This window comes from Micromys minutus (assembly GCF_963924665.1).
Source record: "Micromys minutus genome assembly, chromosome: 2".
In the NCBI taxonomy this organism is placed as follows: Eukaryota; Metazoa; Chordata; class Mammalia; order Rodentia; family Muridae; genus Micromys; species Micromys minutus.
Window position 1 is genome coordinate 2,000,001 of NC_137971.1, and position 17,949 is coordinate 2,017,949.

The 17,949-nt window shown below is 43.0% G+C and overlaps 1 protein-coding gene across 1 annotated transcript in view; it reads left to right on the forward strand.

Moving 5' to 3' along the window:
- SHTN1 (shootin 1) overlaps positions 1-17,949 on the forward strand; it is a gene marked incomplete at its 5' end in the record, with an annotated part of 105,197 nt that overhangs the window by 37,719 nt on the left and 49,529 nt on the right. Inside the window, 4 exons of the mRNA XM_080911736.1 lie at positions 2,531-2,699; positions 5,987-6,084; positions 8,245-8,326; positions 11,736-11,830. Of these exons, the coding sequence (XP_080767862.1) occupies positions 2,531-2,699; positions 5,987-6,084; positions 8,245-8,326; positions 11,736-11,830 (444 nt within the window). The remainder of the gene's footprint in view (positions 1-2,530; positions 2,700-5,986; positions 6,085-8,244; positions 8,327-11,735; positions 11,831-17,949) is intronic.

Genomic DNA, 17,949 nt, shown 5'->3' on the forward strand with positions numbered 1-17,949 from the left:
ATTGTTTGCATAATGACACCGCACTAAAATTCACAAGATACTGAATCAGAACCTAAATAGGAATTTCCACATCAACTTCTTTCCTGCTACTTGTCTGATGCGTGCACAGCATTATGGGTTGTTGCTTTGATAGAATGGGTCTCCTCACACTGCCTACCCATCCCTGGAGTTTCCAGTCTGGTATATTAGATGCTCCTTTCCTTCCCTTTCCTTCTTCTGGGACAAGCAGAGAAACAATGTATTCGGTCCAGGTTGGTGTCACTGAATCTAGTGCCCAAGAAGGTATCAACATGATATCCATTCAGATGAAGACACCCCTGCCTCTTAGGATTGGCAAGGACTTAGGGCTAGCACTTGCAATTTGCACATTTTATTTCTTTCTAATCATGTCACTGGGGGCCTATGTGACTCCGAGCAGATTAGTTCTGTTCTCTGGTCACCTCAGGTGACAAGGTGGAAAATAAGCGAAGGAATGGTGGGTGGGGTGGAACTTCATGATACTTTGTAACTGTTGGTCCAAACATTGCCTTCTTTAAAAGTTATTTTATCTCCTCTACTCTTTTGTAGTATGTGTGTGTGTGCGTGTGTGTGTGTGCGCGCGTGTGTTTATATGTGTATGCTTGTGTATATGTATATATGTATGTGTGTATACGTGTGTGTAGAGAGGGATGTATGTACATGTGTATGTAGCCCAGAGATCACCTCAGCTTTGAGCATCTTTCTCTATTACTTTCTACCTAATATTTAGAAACGGGGTCTCTTGATGAACCTGCAGCATTCTGTTTCAGCTAAGCTGGCTGGCCGGCAAGTCCCTGGGACCCACTTGGCTCTACATCCCTGGGTACTGGGGTCACAGTCGTGGTCTACTAGTCCTGATGTTTTTACACAGGTCCTGAGGATCCAAACTCAGGTCTTTATGCTTTTGTTGCAAGCACCTTACCCACCAGTCTGTCGGTCCCATAGCTGCAGTGTGGTGTACGTATTGGTATGGTGCAGAGCTTCTGGGTGATGGATGGATTTATTTCTGTTCATCAGTCACTATGCTATCCCCTAAACCCATTCTTATAATGGAACCCTTAGTACACACTGTGGGTCTCCAGATCTGTAAGAAGTCTTTTGTAAAATAGGCACATAGTTTGTTTTTGAGAATGTTTATAACAAACTCTTGGGACTTAGAAAAAAACAAACTAAAAAACAGTGGAGTCGAGGAAGCTGGAGAGATGGTTTGGTGGTTACGAGGGTGCTGCCCTTGCAGAGGACTCAAGTTCAGTTCCTAGCACCCCCATTCTGCAGCTCAGCTTCAGAGCATCAGATACCTTCTTCTGGCCTTCGTGGGAACATTTGCTCTTATGTACATTCCCTACACTGACAAAATTAAAATAAAAACTTTTAAAACTGCAAACGATACATTCTTATGCTATCATTTGACCTCATTGCTTTCTTACAAGAGCAGCTAGTTCCTCTGTTGAGCTCAAATGTGCAGGCTCAATTGGTAGGTAGCCATGCGTTTGAGGCTGTACGATCCAAAGTTTACTCCTTTCTTCAGAGTGCTGTGCCTGCGGGTACAGCCATGTGTAAGTGTATATATGGTAGTGAGTTCAGCTAGTGGAGGTGATTCGGGTTTGCCTTCGCCTTCTCTGCCGTATGATCCAGACATTTTGGATGAGCAGCACAGGGTTACCTGTTAATGAGACAACAGTCATGAAGTCCCTTCTCTACGAAAAATGTCTATGTAGAATGCACTGACACTTCATTGTATAAGTCCTGTAACTTTTTCCCAACAGATGGGAATTATTTGGGGCTCTGCTCTTTTCTCTATAGCTTCTGGCTCTCTCTGTGTGTCACTTGCTTTGGGTTTTTACTGCAGGATTCCTTCTACTCCCCGTCTTGTTAGTTGGTATCACCTCTCATGGCTAGACATGTGTAAACCCTTTCTTCCAGCATCCACCTTTCTAGAGACGATAGCTGACTGGCTAAATATGGCTATATGCTAACTCTGGCTGATTAGCTGTGGCCAGTGACTTTGTCTTTGCACAGTGTGTGTGTGTGTGTGTGTCTGCACGTGCGTGTGTGTATGAGTATGTATGTATATGTGTGTTTGTGAGTGTGAGAGTATGTGTATGTGTACACTCATGCATGCATGCTATGAATGTGTGTGCATGGCCTGTATGTGTGTATCAGAGCATGGCTTTGGGGTTTTGTTTTTTTCCACCATGAGTTCTGGGGAACTTATGTCCTCAGGTTTAAGTTACCTCGCCAGCCCATGTATTTCTTAAAGTTTATAATTAGCATTTCTACTTCCTGCTGCCGTAATTCAGGATGAGGCATCACTTAATGTAATCAACTTAATATCAAAGCATGTGGGTAGTTTATTTATTGAGACTACTAAGTCTACCTATTATATCCTACTGTGAATATTAATGAGTATGTCAGACCAAAAAATATACTTAATTCATTTATTGTCTAAAAATCCAACATGTTCATTTGAATGGTTGATAAAATAACCATTTTTTTTCTGGGTTACCTTCAGCTAAATAAAGAAAATAAAACCCTGAAAAGAATCAGCATGCTATACATGGCCAAACTGGGGCCAGACGTAATAACAGAGGAGATAAACATTGACGATGACGACACGGCCACCGACACGGATGCTGTAGCAGAGACCTGTATGTCTATCCAGTGTCAGAAGCAGATCAAAGGTGGGACTCCAGTGTTGCAACTGAGTGTGGTTTCTGCCAGCACGGGGCTTCCCGCCTCTGATGCAACAGCAGAATTCCATGAGGACTGGGGAGATGGTTGAGCGGGTGAGAGCACTTTCTGAGCAATGATGAGGAATTGAATTCAAATCCTCGGCACCTACATCAACACCTGCACAGATGGACATGCCTGTAAAACGAGAACGAGGGTTGGGAGATCGGGCATGGCCACAGAAGGCCTGGGCTCGCTACAGCCACTCCAGGAAGAACACCAGCGAGCTCTAGTTTTAACACAAGACCCAGTGTCAAGGGGGGAGGGTGTAGAATGACAGACAGACACTTTCCTTGTGTCTTTACAAATGCTTTTGCATGCACATGTACCTATACACACATGTGCACACACTTGTACCTATTCACACATGTGCATACATACACTGTGCACACACAGTGAAATAATTTTTGAAAATACTGATGACTGAGTCCTAGCAGCAATGCTTCTTTACACACGTATGTCCACACGCATGTACAAACATGTACCTATACACACATGTACCACATGCACCATGCACACACACTGAAAGAATTTTAAGAATACTGATGACTGGCTCCTAGCCTCAACGTTTCTGACTTCATTAGCCAGGGCAGTCAGGGGAAACTGAGTCTAAGTGAGAATCACAGTAGCATCTATTTCTGGCTTTGTGGGCTGCTTTCTTGTTTGAAACAAGGCCCCTTCAGAAATGTGGCCCTGGCTAGAAATGGTAAGTTACCGTAGCGTTAAGAGTTCATATCATGGTTTATTTTTATTTTTTAGAATTGTTTTATTTTATATATATGGGTGTCTGGCCTGTGTGTACATGTGTGTACCACACGCTGCAGCTGTAAGACTTTACTTTTGCTGACTGAAAGATAAGTGTAGTTAAAACCATCTCTGACTTGGCTGGTAGAAGACGCAGGTATGAAGAGAGCTTATCACATGTACAGCCCAAGATTCAATTCCCAGCACAAAGGCTGTGTATGGGTTCAGCCAATACCCTGTATTTGTCTGGGTCTCTGTTATAGGTCCAACAACAAGTGCACCTTGGTTCATGATCAAAAGTCACGCTTATTGTTTTGCCTGGGAGGTAAAGTTTCAGAAGGGAGGTGCTCCCTGACCTCACTTCTCAACCCCTTCTGTTAAGACAAAAAAGAGATACCAGTTGGGAGTGGAGTGATGAGGACACCAAAGTCTCCTCTGTTCACTGTTCTCCCGTCTGTGAAGCCTTGAACAATACGGTCTCATGTTCTTCTTTGTGGAATTAGTCAGCTAGTGGAGAAAGTGACTTAGAGCCAAATCTCAGAACTTCAAGCTGAGTTCATGAAAAAAAATTCAACTTATAAATAATGATGTAATGTGTTTTTTTTCTCTTTCCCTTGGAGAAGGGTAGGAATTGAAAAGCATTTAAAAACAAAACCCAGCAGAGCAGCAGGCCAAGCTGTAGCTTCAGAAGCCCGTGTTAGTCAATGGACACTTTAAACACCGCTGTCACATGGTTCTTTTCCAGCCTGGTAGCATACTTTCCTTACGTCATAATGATATGTAATAAAACTAAATGAATAAACAAAACCCACGGCTCTTGGGAGGAAATGGCTTCTTTACATTTTCAAGTCCTGATTTTCATTTTCCTAAACTTGGAATCTCCAGGTTATTAACTATCCAGTCAGCCACCGGTTTACGGCACATGGTACCAAGAGCATGTGGCTACCATGAGAGAGAAACTTATCTCTGCTTGAAAGCCGACAAATTCTTTCACTCCTAAAATGCCAGGCAGCTTCTTTAGAATGTGGTGTTTGATAGACTATGTAGAAAGTTCATTTCGGTCCCTTTAACGTGGTGATATTGTTGAGCCTACACCGTGTCAGTTTCTATGTGGCTGGAGTGGGCCTTCGTGTGATGTTCCCATTGTCCTCTGTTTTGGTTTGCTTTTCTCTTTGTCAGATTAATACTGACCACAAAGCTGTATTTTTAGTTCTTTTAATGAGATTCATGTTTTCTTTTAAAAAATAAATTTATTTTGGGTGCAACGATCCTGGAAATCAGTGGAGGGTAAAGTGTAGTTTTTGTTTTCCAAATTAAAATAAGAGGACTACCAGGTAGGGGGGCTGGAGAGGGCTGGAGAGATGGCTTAGAGGTTGAGAGCACTGACTGCTTTTCCGGAGGTCCTGAGTTCAGTTCCCAGCAACCACATGGTGACTCGCAACCACATGTAATAGGGACACCCTTTTCTGATGTGTCTGAAGACAGCTGAAGTGTATTCACATACATAAAATAAATAAATCTTTAAATAAATACACATACATACAAACATACACACATACATTCATACATACACACATACATACATACAAGGACTACCAAGTGACCCAGTTACATCATACCAAAGGGCCTGCATCCATCATAGAGACGTGAATATCCATGTCTACCACTATATTCTCAATAGGAAGGAGGTAGAATTAGCTGTCCATCAAAGATGAACGGATAATAACAATGTAATGCATACTCAGTGGAATTTTATTCAGCTGTAAAGAAAATTTTACTTATTGGCTGGGGAGATGACTGGGGGCAATGCACTTGCTGCACAAATATGAGGCCCAAAGTTCTAGTCTCCAAACCCATGCCAAGAAAGTCAGGGTATCACATTTCTATAACTGCAGCACTCCCAGGACATTAGAGTTAGAGACCAGAAGCTCACGGGCCAACTAGCCTGGCGTACTCAGGTGAGCAGCAGCAAGCCTTGGCTCAAACAGGTTGGAAGGTAAGAACCTACAGCCAGCTGTGTCTGATTTATACATGTGTGCTGACACATGTAACAGTCACATACATGAGTACTTGCACACGTACGCACAGCAATAGAAAGGAACATGAAATTATTGGAATTTGTAGGAAAAATGATGGAACTGGAAATATTACTTTAAGTGAGGTAAGGTTCAGAAAGGCAAATACCCTGTGTTCTGTCTCATTTGCAGATCCTAGAATCTCTTTTATCTTGGTGTATCTTTAGAGAAATGTGTGTAAGTTGACAGGCATAAGTTATAAAGGTCCATGAGGGGGAAAATGAGGTTTTCATGAAGAGGAGGGAGGCTGAAAGGCTCAGGGGGAGGGCTGGGGACTAAAGAGTTCAAGTGAGGAGGGGAAGGTGGAGAGGACCTCCCAAAACAAAGAAATGAGAACACTGTAAGAAAACCTGTTATTTTGTTTCATAAGTAAAAAGTAAAATAAAGCTTATTTTCATTTCATTTCTTTAAAATTACAGAGCTTCGAGATCAAATTGTGTCTGTTCAGGAAGAAAAGAAGGTGTTAGCCATTGAGCTGGAAAGTCTCAAGAGCAAACTTGGGGAGGTGATGGAGGAGGTAGGCACCTTAGGCCTGTGGGCCAGGTCTTTGGCTTTTAAATGTATGGGTTATTTGGGTTGGGTAAGTTACAAAGATGTTACTAAAAGCTAGCTTTTGATACTAGCATGTTAGCATTTCTTTTTTTTAACTATTTTATTAGGTTCTTAGACATCTACTTCCCTTCCAAACCTTATTCCATCTTACTCCCTTCTTCCCCCCCTCCCCCCCAACACTAGGTAGGAGAAAGGTTAGAGGGAGCCTAGACCTCTTTGGACTACTTCCTGCTGCTTAGGGGCATTGGGTTCCTTGGGTCCAGTTTAGTCTTTGTCATAAGGATATCTTAAACTTCTTGTTTTTTTCCCTCTTACTTGACAAACCACAACAGCCACCAGGAGCAGCAGGCAGGAGCAGCAGCTGCCTCCCCTTTCTGAGGAGCTATTCCATTTACCCTCTTTGGAGTTCTCAGAATTCAACAATCACACCCCTGCTAGTGCATGAGGCAAATCACAATCACCTGTTCTGAAGCAGCCTCTTATGCTACACTTGGGATTAAAACAAAAACACATTCCTATAACATAGGTGGATTTTTACTGCAGGCATCATGTGCCAGCTCTTATATCACCCCTCCCGCCCATTTCTGCCATTCAGAAAAGGTACAGAGCAAGGCGTGAACATACATCACTCCCCAGCTTAGCCGGTTAGGCTGTAAGGCAGCACCAGTGTGTGGGGTCCACGCTGTCAGATCACACGCTCTATTACCCTGGTGAAGAGAAATGAGAGTAGCTAGCCTTCAGACAGGCAGCTCACTGGGGGGATGGGCTATCACTGTGTGTCCCTCCCACAGAACAAAAAGGATAAGTGGAAGAAAGATTTAAGGGGTGATGTAGGAGCACCTTCTCTTGAATTGCCTGTAAGCACTGGGTCACTCTGTTGCCTTTCATTTGTAACAAAGTCTCAAGGATCTGCCTTCACAACCTCGTTTTAACTTGTGTCCATGGGTCTCGGATTCTGTGGCCCAGAGTTTCCCAACCAGTGCTTTGTAGTAACCCCAGCTGGCCTAAGGGGTCCATCAGTGCACAACCTCCCCTGGTCAGCTCCCTCCTGCTCAGCTCCATTCTTTGTCACATACAAAAATGATGCAGTGTGGTTGGGGGGGGGGGAGGCAACCTGGAGGGACTGAAGAGAAACCAGTTTGTGGACTCTCTGGAGATGGATCCAGGGCTGTGTTCAGGACAGGAGAGGAAAAGGGAACATTTCCTGTTACCATTCTCTGAGCCTTGGGTAAAATTCACTGGCTGTTTTTATTGTCAGTGTTTTAGACATCTAACAAGGAATCAAGCAGGAAAAGTGAGCTTATAGTCATCTGCTCAGTCTAACCCACAGCTAGCCAGCACAACCAGGGCAAAACTCTGGATACCACCCCACAGCTGCCTCCTCCCGCCATACCCAGCTCCCTAAGCAGCTGTTGTTCTGAACGTGGTGTTTATCATTCCTGTGTGATTTTACATGCTTAGATCAGTACAGGTTGTTTCCAGCATGTTTGGGTTCACTATACATAAGTGTCTCTTAAAATTCAGCACAGTGTATTTGAGATTTACCCTCCTCTACGTGGGTAGCTTTGCATTTTTAAAAAACTGCTGTGTGGCATTCTTTTCTACTGGTTGGTATTAGAAACGTTATTCCAGAAATTTCAGTTTGGGAAAGAATATCTCAGGTACACTTTATTAAGATGAAAGTTGTCAAAATTTGAAGCTATCTTTAAAAGAAATCAATATATGCATCTTTTCAAAATAAAATCAAAGTTCAAACTGGAGCCTAAAGTTGAGTACTTACTGTCCTGTTAAGTGATAGGTGTATTTTTGTGAGTGACCGCAACTTGAATTTTGCATTAAAAATATGATTGGATGACTAGAACATTATCTAGTATAGGGAGGGCCCGATGCCAATTTAATTATGTAAGTGAACTATGCTCTGGTATGGTCTGAAGCCCCACCTCTGACTCACAGAAGAGCTTTCATGCTTTTGGTGAAGGAGCTAGTGAACACTGCCACTTTACCCTGCAAGGAATGTAAACTTCCATGTTGAAAGCCAAGCAGCTGTTTGAGGGTCCCATGCCTCATTATGTCTCATTTACAGTTTTTGGTGCTCTTTTTTCTCCTTTGCATTTTACATTTGTAGGTAAATAAAGTCAAGCAAGAAAAAGCTGTTTTGAATTCGGAAGTTCTTGAGCAGAGGAAGGTCTTAGAAAAATGCAACAGAGGTAGGTCTCTGCAGTCTTTGTTTCCTCCAGCCTGTTTTGCTTGCACGTGCCCAGAGTTTATCTTTCTCCAAGGTTGTGTTTGCTCAGTGGTGACTCTGTCTCATGTCTGTTATATTGTTACTGAGGAAATTTAAAAGGGATTTCCACCCAAGGATGGTGGGCATATACCTTTCATCCCAACACTTGAGGGGCATATCTCTTGTGAGTGTGAGACCAGCCTGGTCTACATAGTGAATTTCAGTCCTGTCTGGTCTACATAGTGAAACTCTATCAAACATACTCTCAAAAAATAAAAAAACAAACAAAAACAAAACAAAACAAAACAAAAAACCACCAGAGTATTTCTGTAATCCTAGAACTGAGAAAGCAAGAGACAGAAGGATCTCTGAAGCATATTGTCCAGCCAGCCTAGTTGAATTGATGTGGTTCAAACCAGTGAGAGACCCTGGAAACCTTGCCTGAAAACAGACAGACAGACAGACAGGCAGGCAGGTAGATAGATAGAGATATATCAATGATAGAGATGATAAATAAATATATAAAGATAGAATAGATAACGATAGGCAGGCAGACAGACAGACAGACAGCAGATACCTAGAGTTAACCTCAGGTTTTCATACACACATACAAATGCATGCACAGTACACACACTGCAAGTGCACATACTGCAAACATTGCATTAAAAAATTCAGCAAAAGCCATTTCCCTTAGGAGACTTGAAACTACCCCATTTTGAAACTTCAAACACATGCATGTCTGTCCTCTGTGTATTGTGGGACTATGGCTGTTTTTGCCCCCTTAGCACCTGATGAACCAGTAAATCAGAATCTAGAAGCAGTTCAGAAAGCTCCAGAAACATGCTAATATTTTAAATGAAGAGAATGTAGACAACGGGCCTGGATCTCTGTGAGTTTGGAACACAGTGTGGCCACATAACATAGTGAAGTCCAGGCCAACCAAGGATGCATACTGAGACTGTTTTTAAAAAAAGAATAACATGCCAAGTGTTCCCTTGCTTTGGTGTCTTATATAATTCTTTGTGTCTGAAATATGACTCCGAGCCTCTAGTGACCAACACAGCAAGGGATTTATAACCATTTAGACAAGTTACTTAAAAACGTATCTAGTGGTGCAGAGAATGGGACCTGTCTATGTAGGAGATGCTTCCAACCACTACTTCAAGAGAAGATACCACATTATTTGGTCAGCATCTCATCCTTACTGTTAAACAGGGCACAAGCCTCATGTGTGCTGGCTATAATGTCGAAGTTTAGTGCAGGGAGCAATAGTGAAGTCTCTGCAAAAGTCTTTCTGGGGGGAAGGACTGTATCAGTCTGTTTTGTTATTGCTGTTGCTTTCATAAGCTACCTAAGGATGGGCACTTTAAAATACAGGTTTCTAGGTTCAGATGTTATCCAGAAGAACAGCGCCACCATGTTCTTGTGTCTCCTTGATGGGGTCCTACCATAGTGGGTATCGAGTCATAGTAGAAGTGCGGGATTCCAAAGAGAGATCTCATGGAAAGAGGGGTCCTGGTCTACCTGGCAGTAAACTCTTCTCTTAAAGTTTCTCCACATCTTAATACTAACACGCTGGGGACCAAACTTGCAGTGTGTGTGTCTTTGGAGGCCACACCACATCTAAGCCACAGCAGAGGATTAATATGTTTCTTGTCCTCCCTATGGCCTGTCCCCAAGCCACTTGGTGTCCTAGCTTAGAAGACAGGGCACAAACAGGGCTTTCCTGCGGTGTTTCTTATCTGTCATGTGGCTTAAAGGGCATGGAAGATAAGTCAGAGAGAGGGACGAGATGGCAGGTCTTCTTCAGGTCTTACCTCAGTGCATGCAGACTGCACTCTGTACAGTGCAGATCACCTCAGTGCATGCAGACTGCACTCTGTACAGTGCAGATCACCTCAGTGCATGCAGACTGCACTCTGTACAGTGCAGACTATGAGTCACCACATGGGTCTTGTCTCCAGGAAGCCCCTGTCTAGAAAGAAGTGGGGACACATGAACTGGCCACCAGGACCAGGAGAGTTTCTTTCAGAATCTGGGTCAGAGAAACCTAGACACGGGAAAATTCACTTTTCATTACAGTGTTCCGAATAGAGAAAAGGAGAGCCGATCGTCCTGCCTGGGGCTTCAGATACTCATGGCCTTCATTGTTCTCTTCATGGCATTTCTTTTTTTTTAAAATAGGTTTGAAAGTCATTTAGTCCTCAGGGACCTGCAATTCCCAGCACAAACCGCCACTTACATTACTTTACTTGAGTTAGACTGTTCTGCTTCTGTCTGAGGAAGCAGTAGTTTATGAAGAACAGAGTTTGAAATTCTATGTCATTACGCAGCAAACCTGTCCTTAGTCAGTTAGGATTGAAGTACCCCAGTGGAACAGAGTGTGAAAGCAGCCATTAAGAGTGTCTTGGTGGGGAGTTTATTGATACGACGCGGCTCAGAGTGAGGCTCTTCAGTGGCTGTCTGCTTGCATTGTGCCGGCTCCCTAATGGCGTCACGGCTCCCTGCGTCCTGTCCGCATCGTTATTTAACAAAGTAGGCCACAAAATGTCAAAAGCGGCAACGGTTGCACGTTGCTTTTCTTTGACAGGGCCTTTCCTAGAGCAATTCTTTTTGGTTGAGGAAAGGGGCAGGGCCTCACTAAGTAGCCCTGACTACATCTTGCACACATCTGTTGACCTGTCATGTGTGCCTGCCCTGTGAAATGCCTAAGATCTAGGATATGTTTTGTTTTGGTTGTCTGTGGCTTAAAAGACAGAAATGGGGGTGCTGGAGAGAAGACTGGCTAACAGCACTTCTGTCCTCTTGCAGAAGACCCGGGTTCAGTTCCCAGCACTCTCATTGTGGCTCAGAACCACTTATAACTCCAATTCCAGGGGATCTGACACATTCTCACCTCAGTGGATACCAGGAATGCATGTGGCACACAGACCTGTAGGCAGCAAATTTATACACATAAAATGAAATCTTAAAAAAAAAAAAAAGCCCAGAAATGTATTCATTTTGCACCGACTTTTACAGTACATTTATTTGAAAACATGTAACAGGTCATTCCTTACGTTTCTCTCATAATGCGATTGATGGCAGAGTAATATTTCTTGCGCTGTATTTTCCAAGCCCTTTGGTGTTTCCCCAGTGGTATGAAGAACATACTCGCAACCACATCTCTGTATGTCATGATTCGCTTTTAGCATGTGCATAGTTGAGGCTAGGAGCGTGGCTGGTTTCAAGTTTTTCATTCACAATGCTAAGCTTCACAAAGCTCATCAGTCTGCACCAGTCAGAAACAGAGGACAGCCCCATGTGCCTCATGCAGAATCCTTTCCACACAAGCTGCTGGTCATCTTGCACAGCCCGTTGACGTTCTTTGTTCTTTCTTTTGTCTGTTTAAGTGTCCATGTTAGCAGTTGAAGAGTATGAGGAGCTGCAGGTGAACCTGGAACTGGAGAAGGACCTTCGAAAGAAAGCAGAGTCTTTTGCACAGGAGGTGGGTATGCTGCTGAGAACAGGGATCTTCAGCAGAACACCTGTGGGCAAAACAAGTTGCATGCCGTCAGATACGAAGGGCAATGGATTGCGGTGCTCCGAGCGTGGAAGGTAGACTCTTCCACAACTCATTTCAGTAGCCATTATAAAGTTTGTAGGGACCTACAAGAGAGCCATGTGACCTTTCCACCACCAATGACTAATTTTAAGGAGATGGTGACCCAGGACTTAGATACTTAGTATCACACTTAGATACTTAGTATCACACTTAGACACTTAGATCTACCTAGATACTTAGTATCACACTTAGACACTTAGATCTATGTAGATACTTAGTTCACACTTAGATACTTAGATCTACATAGATACTTAGTATCACACTTAGACACTTAGATCTACCTAGATACTTAGTATCACACTTAGACACTTAGATCTACCTAGATACTTAGTATCACACTTAGACACTTAGATCTGCCTAGATACTTAGTATCACAGCTGATACATGTATATCAAATTTTCCTGGTGTACCTAACAGCCGTTAGGTGTTGACTGACGATTTTAGAAAATATTTGAATAGAACTTGGAGGTTTTAAACAAAGCATCCTGGCTAGGTGGAAGCTGCTACACTGTGACTTTAAATCTGCTGATGTTTGTGGGGAAGACATGGAATGGGGAATTTGCTGTGTCTGTCACTGTACACAACCTCCAAGCTGTCCCTGACCTCTAAAGGCTTCACTTCCACTGTCTATAAAATAGAGGTCCATGTAAACTGAATCAGGGAGATTTTAGAATACAGTGGAATATGTGTGTACATGTATGTGTACTCACATAGAGGCCGGAGATCAGTATCAGGGGCCTTCCTCAGTCACTGTCCACAGCATCTCTGACTAACATGGGGATCACTCATATGGTAGGCTGGCTGGCCAATGAGTTCCTGGAATCTGCCTGTCTAATTTTCCAGCTCCAAGATTATGAGCATTTGCCACCGTGCCCCCAATTTTTGCAGGGGTTCTGGGGAATGGAACTTAATTCTTCATACTTGTACAGCAAACACTTTATAAATTGAGCTTTCCTCCCAGCCAAAATAGAGTAGCATTTAAGAGTCCTTTGTAGTCAATAAAATGCTACACAGGGAAAAGGCTTTCCACAGAGGCTTTTCATGTGGTGACTGACCAGCTGGAGTGCAGAATGCCTAGCAGATAGCCTTGAGAGTCTGGGCTGTGTGTCAGTGTCATCTTAAGTAACGGTGTCATAGTATATGCCTTTCTCCCCTGGTCATTGTCTGTTGCTCTCGTTCTGTGAGGTGATTCTTCCATTGCTAATGCGACATGGGCATGTTGTACACCATTACTTCAGTCATTCGCCAGTGTAATGATTTGCCTCTCAGGCTAAAGATAAGCTTTGAGCTTCTCTGGCTCCACCTGACCTTGTTGACACGGCAGTATTGGGTATTCTGTGGCTCTGGAGCTGGTTTCCAGGGGAATGACCTGTCACCGGATAGCTGAACTCAAACATCGAGCTTCATTGAGCAAGCGCTCCATCTCTGTTGGAATTTTGAGCCTGAGTGTAAAGAACCTTGTGTTGAGGGAGACAGCTCAGAAACTGAAAGTGGTCCAGGAAGAGGTATCCAAGGTAGAGAAAAAAGACAGGATGTTGCAAGAGTGACATTTGAAAATCAGATTATGTTCCTGTTATGTTATATTATATTATATTAATTATATTACATTATGTTTTTGTTTTGTGTTTTTGTGCCTTAGCATAGCTGGGCTAACATTGACCTCCACAGAAGGTCTAATCTAGGCTTATCTGATTTGAAATAATTGTGATTAATTTTATTCAGAGAGTTTGAGGAAAGGTAGATAAATATTGTTTTCTGTTGACTTGTAAGAAAGGAAAAAGAATTGAAGTGTGTCCCAGCCCTCTGGAACATACTCTTTGTGATTATAAATGGTGCAGGTAAATTGACCTTGGGGAGGGTAGGTAGGGAAGACATGGAGACCTTAGTTGTGAAGCTGACAAGTTTGATTGAGTGTGGTGCAAACTGCAGGGTCTTACTAAGATGTTTTCATTTCCTGCATGTTGTTTGCATAATATGTCAGAATACAAAGGACAACTGGAGGCCCCACAGTGGCAGAGAAGAGAGGAGAATCTAGTAGAAAGACACACAGGTGAAGGATTTCTGAAGGGTCACCTGACCAGGTCCTTAAGGTGTGGGGACAGTGCAGGCACCATGCTGAACCAGCATGGGGAGGGGAAGGCAGCCTGGGAGGCCTCTGTGACTGGGAGTAGGTATGTATACAACAGAAGTCGACATCTGCATTTAAGCTCCATCCTGAGAGTTAAACCTCCGTTGCTGAGAAGGAAAACTCGAGCTTTGTCACATGACCTCCTCTAATGGCATGAGGCTTGTTTCACGGGAGGCTCACTGCAATGTTGTGCCCAGCACCGGATTGGTACAAGAGACAGTTGTATGTGGAAGATGAGGAGCTTCTGTTCACAGTTTTCTAAATAAACACCCAAGTTTGTTTTATGAATTTTATCACAACAGGAGTTCATGTGCTTATTTAAAAAACACAGCCACTTCTGAACACATAGAACAGAAACTGAGAGCTTCCCTTGTTCTCGTATTCATTTATTTAAAACAAAACCAAAGCCCGTTCTTTCTTAACAAGAAGAGTCAGTTGTCTCCAGAGCCAGGTTCCTAAATTTTTCATCTATATAGTATATTTTTTAGAAAATTTACTTATTTTATGGTGTGTGGATGTGATTGTGTGTGTTCTCTGTGATTTCCTGTTTTTCGTGTGTTCTCTTAGGTATGTGATTGTATGTGTTCTCTATGGTGTGTATATGTAATTGTGTTTGTTCTCTATAGTATGTAATAGTGTGTGTTCTGTGTGGTGTGTGTATGTGACTGTGTGTGTTGTATGTTTTTTCTTTTTTTTTTTGTTTTTATTGGATAGTTTATATATTTACGTTTCAAATGTTATCCCCTTTCCTGGTTCTCCTCTCCCCTTGCTTCTGTGAGGATGCTCTCCCTCCCACCCACCCACTCCCACCTTAACACCTGCACTGGGAAAACCTTCACAGGATGAAGGGCTTCTCCTGTTTGATGCCAGACAATTCCATCCTCTGCTACATATATGGCTGGATCCATGGGTTCCCTCATGTGTTCTCTTTGGTTGGTGGTTTATTCCCTGGAAGCTCTGGGGGTTCTGGTTGGTTGATATTGTTCTTCCCATGAGGTTGCAAACCCCTTCAGCTCCTTCAGTTCTTTCTCTAACTCCTCCATTGGGGTTCCCGTGCTCAGTCCGATGGTTGGCTGCAACCATTCTCACCTGTATCAGGGCTCTGGCAGAGCCTCTCAGGAGACATCCATATCAGGCTTCTGTCAGCATGCACTTCTTGGCATCAGCAGTAGTGACTGGGTTTGGTGGCTTCATTGTATGTGTTCTGTATGGTGTATATATGATTGTGTGTGGTGTGTGTTCTCTCTGGTATGTATATGTAATTGTATTGTGTGTTCTCTATGGTGTGTATCTGTGATTGTGTGTGTTGTGTATGTTCTCTATGGTGTGTATCTGTGATTGTATTGTGTGTGTTCTCTATGGTGTGTATCTGTGATTGTATTGTGTGTGTCCTCTATGGTGTATATATATGATTGTGTGTGGTGTGTGTTCTCTCTGGTATGTATATGTGATTGTATTGTGTATGTTCTCTATGGTGTGTATCTGTGATTGTGTGTGTGGTGTGTGTTCTCTCTGGTATATATATGTGATTGTATTGTGTGTTCTCTATGGTGTGTATCTGTGATTGTGTATGTTACATGTGTTCTCTATGGTGTGTATCTGTGATTGTATTGTGTGTGTCCTCTATGGTGTATATGTGTGATTGTGTGTGTTGTGCATGTTCTCTCCCTCCACTGACATGGGCTCTTGAGATTTAACTCAGGTCTTCAGGTTCATGCAGCTAGCACCTCCACCCACTGAGCCATCTTGCCAACCATATTTTAAAGTTTTAATGCAATTTTCTTACACTTTTCTATGTGTTTTTCCATTCTGTTTCCTGTTGGAGTATTGCTGTGAATTCTGTACTAGCGTAAGGGTGTTGTTGTTGTTGTTGGTGTTGTTGTTGGTGTCACTCTTATTCTTCAAAAAGACATGTGAAGTTTCTTTAACATTCCAAAACCTGTGTTCTTTCTCTGGTAAGAGACTAACTCTTTGACTCCAATCAAGGTGTTCTTGCTACAGCAAAACCAAACTCCCTAGTGTTTAGTGACTGAACCTTCTAGCAGAAGACTCTCTTGGCTTGAATTTTAGCACTTTAAAGTTTGAGAAAGGTAGCTTTTGGTTTTGTTTTCTTCCTCGAGACAGTCCCATTCAGCCCAGGTTGCCATCAGACTTGATGTGCAGCTAAGGATAACCTTGAAATCTTCCTGATCTACTTGTCTTTGCCTTTCCGAAGAGTGGGATTACAGACAAGTGCTACTGTTCCCAGTTGTTGTGGCACTAGGCATTGAACCCAGGACTTTGTGTGTTCCCAGTTGTTGTAGCACTAGGCATTGAACCCAGGACTTTGTGTGTTCCCAGTTGTTGTGGCACTAGGCATTGAACTCAGGACTTTGTGTGTTCCAAGTTGTTGTAGCACTAGGCTTTGAACCCAGGACCTTGTGTGTTCCCAGTTGTTGTGGCACTAGGCATTGAACCCAGGACTTTGTGTGTTCCCAGTTGTTGTGGCACTAGGCATTGAACCCAGGACTTTGTGTGTTCCCAGTTGTTGTGGCACTAGGCTTTGAACCCAGGACCTTGTGTGTGCTTGGCCAGCACTCTGCCAACTAGGTCACTACTGGTTGGGACGTGCTCCAGGGGTTTTGAGAAAGAAATTCACACTAGGAGGATTTTTCAGATGTATTTTTACTTGTTTGTCTTCAAAGTGCCACATCAATGTACTTTGTCCTCATGTGGTGTTGAGCAAGTTTTCCAGAATGTTTCTCTTTCCAAAGAAAAGCCAATCTGGAGAGTCACAGAGAGAGAGGATTGTGCAGTGCCATGACTCATGAGTTGGTGACAGGGAGTGGGTGTCTCTGCTAGGTCTCCTGACTTTGTGTCTGAAGCCACTTTGCCAGGAACACATGCAGCAGAGAGGAAGCTTTGCTTCAGCCGCCCTTTGTGATGACTCCTGAGGTATTGAGATGCCAGTGAGGACTCTGGCTAGTTACATTTTAATAGAGGGGAAAGTGTATCAAAATTATTATAATAATGTAACTAAAACAATTCAATTCAGCTAGAAGTTGCTCAAGTATTCAAGGCATTGTATCAACCTTTAATTACCCCATTGGTTGTAGTTTAAGTCTCCAGAAAGCCTGGGCTGATGCACATATGGCTTTCTCTGTGCTTTAACTCTTCCAAAGAGGAGGTGACACTGAAGGAGTGTGGATTCCATGTACTCTGCAGAACTGTGTTTCACAAGGCTGGAGAGATGGCTCAGCAGTTAAGAGTCCTTTCAAGTCTTCCAGAGGACTTGAGTTCAGTTCCCAGAACCCACATCAGTTGTCTAAAAACCACCAGTGACTTTAGTCCTAAGGAAAACTGCCCCCCTTTCCCATCCTTTGAGGACACCCTCATACACATATATATACACACACCAAGACACACGTATACACATAAATAATAAATCTTTAAAAACTGTGCATTCTACCTGATTGAGCTGGTGTGTACCTTAATTTTGCACAGCACTGTAGCTTCTTCCTAGGCTTTTCACAGACTCTCCACAGGGAAAAATAAAAGCTCAGTTGTTCTGTATGTGGAGGTGAACCTGGGGGGCACATTTGTATGTACCTCATACATGCTTATGTTTGGAGGCCAGTGGTCAATACTGGGTGTGTTTCCACGTTGTTTTTTGAGGCAGGGTCTGTCTTTGAACCTGAAACTCACTGATTGGCTGGACTGACTGGCCACCAACCCTAACCCACTTCTAGCCTTTTTTTTTTCTCCTTCTGGGAAGACATTGGGAAGAAAACATAAATGTGTTTGTATTAAACAATCTATGGTGGGTTTGACTGACCAGGCCTAAACTTATAGACTGTGTAGTCTTTTTACATGGAGGTCTGTAAAAAATGTATTT